General features: G+C 41.6%; 2 protein-coding genes across 2 annotated transcripts in view; one reads left to right on the top strand and one right to left on the bottom strand.

The window, feature by feature from the left end:
* Positions 1 to 323: 323 nt before the first annotated feature.
* Positions 324 to 6878, bottom strand: C3H2orf49 (chromosome 3 C2orf49 homolog). Its single transcript, XM_044286519.1, has 4 exons — positions 6619 to 6878; positions 5426 to 5592; positions 4566 to 4917; positions 324 to 1432 (listed from the first exon to the last, which is right to left on the bottom strand). Exons 1-4 carry the CDS (start codon positions 6871 to 6873, stop codon positions 1376 to 1378), a joined length of 831 nt encoding a protein of 276 aa, XP_044142454.1. The 5' UTR covers positions 6874 to 6878; the 3' UTR covers positions 324 to 1375.
* A 152-nt stretch (positions 6879 to 7030) lies between these two features.
* The window catches only part of TGFBRAP1 (transforming growth factor beta receptor associated protein 1), a 50278-nt gene continuing 45188 nt past the window's right edge, over positions 7031 to 12120 (top strand). Inside the window, exon 1 of the mRNA XM_044286730.1 lies at positions 7031 to 7090. The gene's annotated coding sequence lies outside the window, so the exon portion shown is untranslated. The remainder of the gene's footprint in view (positions 7091 to 12120) is intronic.

The raw sequence follows: 12120 nt of genomic DNA, 5'->3' as shown, positions 1-12120 counted from the left end.
GCTATCAAAAATACCAGGATTCCTGACAGAATGAGAAAAACTTTAGTGTGTCTTTTTATAAAACCATACTATGTTGTTGTCTGACGTATAGACACTGCACACCTCTACACGTTGGGTACCAAGCAGAAGGATTATTTAAACACTTTAGATCAGGGGTGCTCAACCTGCAGGCCTCCAGCTGTTCCAAAACTACAACTCCCAGCATGCTCTAATAGTTGTAAACTATGCAGTCATGCTGGGAGTTATGGTTTTTCAACATCTGGAGGGCTGCAGGCCTGCTTTAGATGGTGGCTGGTTGAGGACACAAGAATTGACTCCAGGTATGTGTTCTCTCAGTGATGTACTGCAAAATGAAATTGTGCTCTTCTTTATTAATTCAGTAGTTGAAGATTTTTTTCATTAGATTTCACAAGTACATGACAACATAAAGCTAGTTTCATTATCCATTGAATACAAATATTATTTTACTTCCTGCTTTTTTTCCCCACCAGTACAGTCAATGGTGCATTGATCCACCAAAGACACCATCCGTGCTATCCGATCTGCAATTCATTTCATGATCTGTTCTGCTGAATTCAATAATACTAGAAAAACACTTAATTTATGAACACTCTTTAGGTTGGAATCACACGTGCAGTTTTTAGAGCAAACACAACAGTAGACTAAAAAAAGAAGATAAAATACAAAAGCACAGACGGATACGTCTCCTCTCTTTTGTATGCTTTCCTGTATATGGATACAGAATCACTGCATGTACAATTCCAGCCTTCTGATCGGAAATCTTAGCATTTCCATGAACAGATTTCCAATCCATTTTAAAAGGTAATTATCATTAAAAAAAAGTTTTAGACATAACTTTTGATTATTGTGGCTCCTCGCTGATCACTGGAGGAGCACTGCGCTCAAAATTTATGACATTTCGAGAAGTTTGTTACAAAGATAGGTGCCCTTTTAAAATGGACTGGAAAACTGCTTGCCGAATCCAGAGAGGTGTCCTCACAGAGGCATCACAAGGAATACAAATGCCATTGCAATCCAAACATTTTAATATTATAAAAATAATACAGTCATGTCTAGTACCAGATCTAAGAACGCTACTATCACTTGTAGGACAGTGTTAGCCTTCCTCTCCCTTTGAACCATCAGCATAACAGTCCTCAGCAATAAATTAGTAACTGACGTGACGGCGAGGCTTCTGTTCTTGTGGAAATGTCTTGGGTGAGTAACACTAAACAGGGTCATGCACCATTAACACGTCCTTGACTGGTAGAAAAGTATTGGCAATGTCCTCAAACATATTTGCACCTAAATTCCCATATCAGTTATTTAGGGTGTGATACCCCAAAGTCAGTCAGATATTCTTCTTCATGTAAACTCATGGCCATGTAACGTGCTGGATCTTCTTCTTTGCTTCTGTAGGCTTCCCATCAGTCTGGAAGAGAGGAAGTGAAATCCTTATTGTGTATCACAGTCAATTATTTGACCACACAATATATTTTTTTAAAGGGGTTCTGCAGTTTTTTTAAACTGATGATCTATCCTCTGGATAGATCAACAGCATCTAAATCGGCAAGGGTCCGACACCCGGGACCCCCACCGATCAGCTGTTTGAGAAGGCAGCAGCGCTCCAGGATCACCATGGCCTTCTCGCTGTTTACCGCAGGCCCAGTGACATCACGACGAGTATCAGCTGGCCTGGGCACGGCTAAGCTCTGTCCACTTAAATGGAGCTCAGCCGCACCCAGGCCAGTGATACTAGTCGTTTAAACTGTCAGTTTAAAATATCTGCAGAACCCCTTTAAAGGTCAGACCTCCCTGCACGGTACATTGCTGAATGACCATCACATCACTCTTGGTCTCCATCCGTTAAAGGGAACTTAAATTAATCTGTATGGTGCCTCTTCTGGCAAGTATTCTGCATTTCCACACAGCCCTGGCTCCATAGAAGTGAATGGGGCTTCAGTGAAAAACTGAAGGCATCCGGATGCAATGTGTTTTTCACTGATGGTTGCTAGGAGATGTAGATTGCTATTCTTCAGTTTTTAGTTTTTTTTCACGTGCATAAAAAACGCATCAACACTGACTGTATCCGCGCAGAAAAAAAAAACTCTGAACGCAAACGCAGACAAAACTGATGGAACTGGCATGCAATACCATTCGTTTTTTCCTTAACAGATACCGACACAATCCGTATCGCTTGTGTGAAAGAGCCCTAACGCGTCTTTTAGAAAAACCTTTGCTATGTAATAGCAACATATCAATGGTTGTCTGTGAGGGTCTGAGTGCTGAGACCCCCCACTATCACTTAAGGAGGATGAAGAAACACACACAGAATGGGGTCTCTTTATGCTAAAGATGAGCTCAATAGAAAATCTATGAACCCATCTCAAATCCGTCTCCAGCAGCAAGGAGGCAGTCCTCTATATATGCTTCTTTATGCTAATTTTAGCGATCGGTGGGGGTCTCAGCATTTAGATCCCCATTGTTCAAAACTTTTCATATGTCACATCAAAAGTGTTTTTTTAAAGTAGGGGTACACTTTAAAGGACATGTCAGCGGATTTGTGCCTATGACACTGGCTGAGCTGTTACATGTGCACTTGGCAGCTGAAGGCATCTGTGTTGGTCCCATGGTCATATGTGCCCAAATTGCTGAGAGAAATTATGTTTTAATTGACAGGACCAGGCAGGCGAGATGACGTTTACACTGCCTGGTTCTATCAATAAAAGTGCAGAGAGAGCAGAGCCTCTAGGGGTAACAACAACGCCCCCGTTGCTCCTAGAGACTCACTTGCATATAATATATATAACACCTCATTTTTCTCATCAATGAGGGCACATATGAACATGGGACAAACACGGATGCCTTCAGCTGCCAAGTGCAAATGTAACAGGTCAGACAGTGTCATAGGTACAAATCTGCTGACAGATGTCCTTTAATAACATTGACGCTAAGTATGCCCCAAAGTGATTAAACAGCCAGGAGGAATCCAGAGATGTTGTCTGTAACGGAAGAATAGGGTTGCAGAACATGGCGCACACAAAGCATAGTGTGCACATCCTGTTCTCATAAGCGGCTGCACAGTGATAAGTTAATGGACCTTTAAAGGGGCTGTCTAGGTTCAGAGCTGAACCCAGAGATACCCATATTTTCACCCAGGCAGCCTCACCAACATGAGCATCGGAGCTGGATTGCGCAGGGCAAGGGCTTCTTTGTTTACCTTCACACACTGCTAGGAGGAGGCTTCTGCCCAGCAGTGTATTCGGTGACGTCACCGGCTCTGATGGGCCGGCTTTAGCGCTGCCATAGCCGTTTTACAGGCTAGGGCAGCATTAAAGCCTGCCTATCAGTGACGTCACTGAATACACTGCTGGGCAGAAGCCTCCGCCTGGCAGCCCTATGGAGAACCCTGTACATCACTGGATCTCCATAAAATGCCTTTGCCTTGCGCGTTTCAGCGCAGGGCAAAAGAGAGGATCGGAGCATAAAATGCTCCAATGCTCATATTAGTGGGGCTGCCTGGGTGAAAATATGGGTATGTCCGGGTTCAGCTCTTAACCGGGACAACTCCTTTAATGATCTCACCAATTACATTCACTTGTTACTGGTCACATGGCAATGACATCATCATACATCCTTTATCCTTCAACATCCAGAAGGATCTTGCTGCAGGAGAAGTTCCCTGCAGTATGTTAATGTGAGGCGCATGGTCTTATTACTTTAGTACCTCCATGTGCCTCACATTAATAGAAACACCATAACCCCATTATATAATGGGCAACATGGGGTCAAGTATGGTGGCACTTCCTATTATCAAGCACATGAAGATCCAAATTAAGGGGACTCTGTCACATTGAACATGGAGTCTCAGCTGCAGGCAGCATGTTATAGATCAGGAGGAGCTGAGCAGATTGACATGTAGTTTTATGGAGAAAAAAAAAAATTCTGTAAAACTTGTAATTCATTTATTTAAATTCCTGCTCATTCTGGGCTTTGAAGTCCAGGAGGCGGTCCTACCAGTGACCAAGGTGCCTACAGGAACTCTGTATACACTATGACTGTGTATACAGAGATAGCTGTCAATCACTGATAGGACCGCCTCCTGGACTTGCGTTCTATAACATGCTGCCTGCAGACTACACTGCATTTTCATGGCAAAAGGTTCCCATTAATAACACCATGTGTCTTACATAAACAGTAATGGTGACCCCATCATGTAGCTCTCATAATGGGCAACATGGGGTTAATGATGGTGTCACCTAATGTGAGGCACATGGAGGTCTTAATTAATAACGCCACGTGCCTCACATTAATAGCAACCCGTCAACAACAACTCACATAATGGACAACTTGGGGTTAATGTGAGGTACTTGATGGAGTTACTTACTATTGATGTGAGGCACATAGAGGTCTAAATTGATAAAACCATGTGCCTCACATTAAGAGTGAGTCCAATATGTGAGGAGGGCAATCAATACTTTGCAAAAAAAAAATTTGAATCAAAATGTTGGTATTGTGACAACTCTACTGCAATGGCGGCTACGGGACCACTGCATGATACATACCATAGCGTCCGAGTCCTCCTTTGGGGCAGCCCTTTTTAGTTTGACAACACTTCCACTGACTGGTGACAGGGCTTTTACTTTCACTGCTACTGTATTGGATCCAGGTCCAGTAGGTGAATGTTCATGGTTTCCTGTAGGCACCTTGGTTTCTTTGCTGGTAGTTGAGCTATTACTGTGGGACACTGGACTGGTGGGTACGGCTCCTGATCTTACTGGTGTGCTGCTTTTTTCTGGGCTTGGTTGATGTAGCCGCAGCGCCGTGTCTCCGTTTTCCGTCTTTTTCACCTTTATACTTGTGCTGGTAGAGGCCCCATCAAACACGATAAGGGGCCGTTTTCTGATATTTTCAGCGCTGTAACAGAAATTGTATGTACAGTCAGTCTATGCTGCATTATGTGGACATGTTAACAATTCACACATACACACACAGAATGAATGGGAGTGAGCCTGGGCCTATTGGAGCGACACGTGTGGCCATCAGTAAGGGCAGGTCCTACAGATATTGCTACATTACTCCTACACACCACTGCTGCAGTATACGGTCAAGAGTAGCATCATATTTATAAACCATGCACCATTATAGAGTTCGCCTTGGAATAGACAATCAGCGCATACCACCAGGATATGCCATCAGTGTCCAGACAAGGTTACTGTCACCAACTGCTAGCATAACATAGCCGTGCCACAGGGTCTGACAATTAGTCAATGGCTGACTATGCATATATTTATTTTTATTTTTTAATAAGAATCTGCCTAACTCTTCTAACATTGGAAAAATAAAGAATGGATTTTGACTGATCGCTAAGCCACCACGCTTTCATACATATCCCCACAATACTTAGAATATACAGGAATGTTACCTCTTCTTGTGTGGTTCTTCCAGTTTCTTTACTCCCTTCTTATTTTCCATCAGTTGACCCCATCGGCTCTTGGGTAACGTCCTCTGGGGAAGGGGCATAGCATGCTGGACAAAAATCTCTGTCAGCTTCTCTTTGTCATTTACAGCATCTTTGACTGCAATGTTTTTCTGAAATAAAAATACAAGAATGCATTTGCTAAAATTACACAGTACAGTGTAATACCTACAGCAATGTCCGAATTTCAGAACAGTGAAGGTTTGTTAACCATTTCATCTTTTTACTTATGTGATAAAAAGTGTACTGTTTCATGAAAGGACAGAAGCCTGGGGGGGGGGGGGTAACCAGGAGTCAAATCCCAATCCGATATTGATGACCTGTCCCGAGGGTAGATGATAAGTATCGGACAGTCAGGCTATGGAAAAAGCAGTCTCCTCCCCCCTCTGGCATTAGGGTAGTGTTTAAATCCCATGCGCCGTAAGGACCTTTGCGATGGCAAGCATTATGAGATGCGTTACAGTGTACATCTTATGTGGTCTGGTAATAAAGATTAGTAACATGATATACGAATAAGTAACCCTAATGATGGTGTTAACGGTGAGGCACATGGTCACTTTGGGATTAAGGCTTCGAATGCCACCTGATCCTGTGACCACACATGGGCTTTAGACACTACCCTGACATTATGGTCCCTTCTTACTTTCCTACAGAAGGGGACTATAATGCCTATCTGCCAATCGGGGAAGAAGGTTACTTCTACTGGCTGCCCTGCAGTGAAGGGATGATGGGAAGAACTGGGAGAACGAATGAACGTGTGACCCGCAGCGCCCAGCTCAGTACATACTGCTAAATCCTCTGCGCACCAGATAGCAGCATACAAAGTAAGGCAGGCCCATTGGCTAGAACTATTCCTCAAAAAAACATATGCCAACATATACGTGCCCAACAGGAGGGTCTTTTGGCCTCGGTAGGTAAAATGGCAGCCCATGGATATATTTGAAGCTTTTCTGCAAAAGTAGTGTGAATGCGGCTACATGGCAGACATAGACTACCGTCTCTTCAATAAATCTGACATCCTAGGGGTGCTATGGGGGACATATTTGACCCACTAGGTGCATGTGCTCCCCATCAGGACTGAGCAGAGAATGGTGGTCTCCTCCCTGGCCCCAGCACATATAACACAGCATAGGCCTCACCTGCTCTAGTGACAGCAGCAGGAAATCCCTGGACAGCAGCTCCGGGTGCAAGAGAAAATCACACTCCTGCCCCACTGCCCCTGATCTACCAGCTACAACAGCCATCATTAAAACTTCCCACAGACCCTTGCGGCCCACCGGAAGTGACATCAGGGGGCTCGCCGTACGCTGTGCCTTCCAGTAGCTTAGGTGATATGGGTGTGCTATGTAAACTTGAAAGGCTTCATGTCCCACGTGTGCAGCTGCTGGCCACATCACCGGCTCCTTGTGCGGATACCGTACGAATAGACCCGGCGCTTATGTTAGAAAGAAGTGAATGCCCATACTAAAGATGGAGGCAGCAGGTCCACATAGGTTATCACGTGAGTGCTTCCAATGGCAGGGAAGGTCACATGTCACCGAAGTGACGCCCCTTTTATGTAACACGTGACACAGACAGAGAGGAGGCCCGGGGCAGCCACAGCACAGCCAGGTACTACTACCCCGTACATCCCTGTCTCACCAGTTCCTGTGTACCCCGATATAGGCGTGTCATGTGCGGAGCCGCGGCGCTGCCCCCCGTGACTGTGTGCCATATTGTAGTACCCCCACCACAGCTTCATACCTGTCATGGTGCCAGCCTGCCTCCCTTCTACTCATATACATCTGTGCTTATGGGGCTCGTATGGCGAATGGTATAGAGACAATGATAGAGCCTAGGTCAATGTAAAGATGTGTATATGTACAGCACACACATATATAATGCAGTGTATACTATAGTATATAATACATGATAGAGCCTAGGTCAGTGTATAAAGATGTGTATATGTACAGCAGACACATATATAATGCAGTGTATACTATAGTATATAATACATGATAGAGCCTAGGTCAGTGTATAAAGATATGTATATGTACAGCACACACATATATAATGCAGTGTATACTGTAGTATATAATACATGATACAGCCTAGGTCAGTGTAAAGATGTGTATATGTACAGCACACACATATATAATGCAGTGTATACTATAGTATATAATACATGATAGAGCCTAGGTCAGTGTATAAAGATATGTATATGTACAGCAGACACATATATAATACAGTGTATACTATAGTATATAATACATGATAGAGCCTAGGTCAGTGTATAAAGATATGTATATGTACAGCACACACATATATAATGCAGTGTATACTGTAGTATATAATACATGATACAGCCTAGGTCAGTGTAAAGATGTGTATATGTACAGCACACACATATATAATGCAGTGTATACTGTAGTATATAATACATGATACAGCCTAGGTCAATGTAAAGATGTGTATATGTACAGCACACACATATATAATGCAGTGTATACTATAGTATATAATACATGATAGAGCCTAGGTCAGTGTATAAAGATGTGTATATGTACAGCACACACATATATAATGCAGTGTATACTATAGTATATAATACATGATAGAGCCTAGGTCAGTGTATAAAGATATGTATATGTACAGCAGACACATATATAATACAGTGTATACTATAGTATATAATACATAATACAGCCTAGGTCAGTGTATAAAGATATGTATATGTACAGCACACACATATATAATGCAGTGTATACTGTAGTATATAATACATGATAGAGCCTAGGTCAATGTAAAGATGTGTATATGTACAGCACACACATATATAATGCAGTGTATACTATAGTATATAATACATGATAGAGCCTAGGTCAGTATATAAAGATATGTATATGTACAGCACACACATATATAATGCAGTGTATACTATAGTATATAATACATGATAGAGCCTAGGTCAGTGTAAAGATATGTATATGTACAGCACACATATATAATACAGTGTATACTATAGTATATAATACATGATAGAGCCTAGGTCAGTGTATAAAGATATGTATATGTACAGCACACACATATATAATGCAGTGTATACTGTAGTATATAATACATGATACAGCCTAGGTCAGTGTAAAGATGTGTATATGTACAGCACACACATATATAATACAGTGTATACTATAGTATATAATACATGATAGAGCCTAGGTCAGTATATAAAGATATGTATATGTACAGCACACACATATATAATACAGTGTATACTATAGTATATAATACATGATAGAGCCTAGGTCAGTGTATAAAGATATGTATATGTACAGCAGACACATATATAATGCAGTGTATACTATAGTATATAATACATGATAGAGCCTAGGTCAGTATATAAAGATGTGTATATGTACAGCACACACATATATAATGCAGTGTATACTATAGTATATAATACATGATAGAGCCTAGGTCAGTATATAAAGATATGTATATGTACAGCACACACATATATAATACAGTGTATACTATAGTATATAATACATGATACAGCCTAGGTCAGTGTAAAGATGTGTATATGTACAGCACACACATATATAATAAAGTGTATACTATAGTATATAATACATGATAGAGCCTAGGTCAGTATATAAAGATATGTATATGTACAGCACACACATATATAATGCAGTGTATACTATAGTATATAATACATGATAGAGCCTAGGTCAGTATATAAAGATATGTATATGTACAGCACACACATATATAATGCAGTGTATACTGTAGTATATAATACATGATAGAGCCTAGGTCAGTGTAAAGATGTGTATATGTACAGCACACACATATATAATGCAGTGTATACTATAGTATATAATACATGATATAGCCTAGGTCAGTGTAAAGATATGTATATGTACAGCACACATATAATGCAGTGTATACTATAGTATATAATACATGATAGAGCCTAGGTCAGTGTAAAGATGTGTATATGTACAGCACACACATATATAATGCAGTGTATACTATAGTATATAATACATGATAGAGCCTAGGTCAGTGTATAAAGATGTGTATATGTACAGTACACACATATATAATACAGTGCATACTATAGTATATAGTACATGATAGAGCCTAGGTCAGGGTAAAGATGTGTATATGTACAGCACACACATATATAATGCAGTGTATACTATAGTATATAATACATGATAGAGCCTAGGTCAGTATATAAAGATATGTATATGTACAGCACACACATATATAATGCAGTGTATACTGTAGTATATAATACATGATACAGCCTAGGTCAGTGTAAAGATGTGTATATGTACAGCACACACATATATAATAAAGTGTATACTATAGTATATAATACATGATAGAGCCTAGGTCAGTGTATAAAGATGTGTATATGTACAGCACACACATATATAATACAGTGTATACTATAGTATATAATACATGATAGAGCCTAGGTCAGTATATAAAGATATGTATATGTACAGCAGACACATATATAATACAGTGTATACTATAGTATATAATACATGATAGAGCCTAGGTCAGTGTAAAGATGTGTATATGTACAGCACACACATATATAATGCAGTGTATACTATAGTATATAATACATGATAGAGCCTAGGTCAGTGTAAAGATGTGTATATGTACAGCACACACATATATAATGCAGTGTATACTATAGTATATAATACATGATAGAGCCTAGGTCAGTGTAAAGATGTGTATATGTACAGCACACACATATATAATACAGTGTATACTATAGTATATAATACATGTCGATATAGCCTAGGTCAGTGTATATGTACAGCACACACATATATATAATGCAGTGTATACCATAGTATATAATACATGATAGAGCCTAGGTCAGTGTAAAGATGTGTGTATGTACAGCACACACATATATAATGCAGTGTATACTATCGTATATAATACATGATATAGCCTAGGTCAATGTATAAAGATATGTATATATATACTGCACACACACATATAATGCAGTGTATACTATCGTATATAATACATGATATAGGCTAGGTCAATATACAAAGATATGTACAGTACACACACCTATATATAGTAGTGTATACTATGGTATAGCCTAGGTCAATGTATAAACATAGGTATATATGTACAGTACACACACAAATGTATATAGAAAATGATATAGCCTAGGTCAGTGGTGGCGAACCTATAATGGGTTTCATAGGCGGCACTCAGTGCCCTCTCTGTGGACACCCGCACCCTGGAAAAAGTGAATGGTGTACCAATATGCCTTAGGAGAAGGCACTCGAGCTCTAAAATGTTTGCCATCACTGCCTAGGTCAATGTATAAAGATATGTATATGTACAGTGCACACACACATATATAGCAGTGTATACTGTGATATGTAGAAAATGTTATAGATTAGGTTAATGTATGAAGATATGTATGTATGAATGGTACATATTAGGGGTGGGTGATATAACCAATATAAATTCGACATAAATTCGGGCAAAGATATAGATTTTTAGCTATATTGCCATATCGTGATAGATGACCACAGAGCAGTAGTAATTTGGAGAAGCTTCTCACTGCATCGCGCTGCACTGGCCGGGGCCTTGTGTGCACACATTGTCAGCGCGCTGACTGACGCTGTGTGTGACGTCAGGTCCCCTCCCAGTGCATGCTGGGAAGAAGACGAGGTCCGTCTCCTGCGGACTTCATCAGCTAGCTGTGCACCCTGCAGGAAAGGTAAGTATATTAGCAGGGGTCCTAATCTGCCAGGGGGCTATGGCAAAGGGCTGATGGCGCTGGCTGTGGGACATGATGATGGTGGCAATGGCATGGGGCTGATGGCGCTAGCTGGGGGACATGATGGTGGCAATGGCATTGGGCTGATGGCGCTGGCTGGGGGACATGGATGATATGGCAATGGCATGGGGCTGATGTCGCTGGCTGTGGGACATGATGGTGGCAATGGCATTGGGCTGATGGCCCTGGCTGGGGGACATGGATGATATGGCAATGGCATAGGGGGCTGATGGCCCTGGCTGGGGGACATGGATGATATGGCAATGGCATTGGGCTGATGGCCCTGGCTGGGGGACATGGATGATATGGCAATGGCATAGGGGGCTGATGGCCCTGGCTGGGGGACATGGATGATATGGCAATGGCATTGGGCTGATGGCCCTGGCTGGGGGACATGGATGATATGGCAATGGCATAGGGGGCTGATGGCCCTGGCTGGGGGACATGGATGATATGGCAATGGCATTGGGCTGATGGCCCTGGCTGGGGGACATGGATGATATGGCAATGGCATGGGGCTGATGTGTCTCAGCACATATGTTATTGTGGTTACTGCTGACATCTGGTCTTTGCATCCTTTAGGCCCCTTGCAGACGAGTGTTTGTCACACTGCGAGTCCGCAGCGCAGCGCCCGTCCTGACCTCCCAGCACTGCCCGGGTCATATAGCATTATATTGATTTATACAGTTCTGGAATGTATTAGATGACACTGGCATAATGCTGTCATGGTGATTGTTTCTCTTATATGCCTTGCATCTATGCATCACATAGACCTTTATAGAGAGGGACAGACCATGCCTACAAACAGATGTCAGGAAAGATC

The sequence above is a fragment of the Bufo gargarizans genome, chromosome 3, assembly GCF_014858855.1.
Source record: "Bufo gargarizans isolate SCDJY-AF-19 chromosome 3, ASM1485885v1, whole genome shotgun sequence".
NCBI lineage: Eukaryota > Metazoa > Chordata > Amphibia > Anura > Bufonidae > Bufo > Bufo gargarizans.
The sequence above is the reverse complement of the archived record's forward strand: the minus strand, read 5'-3'. Positions and strand labels throughout refer to the sequence as shown.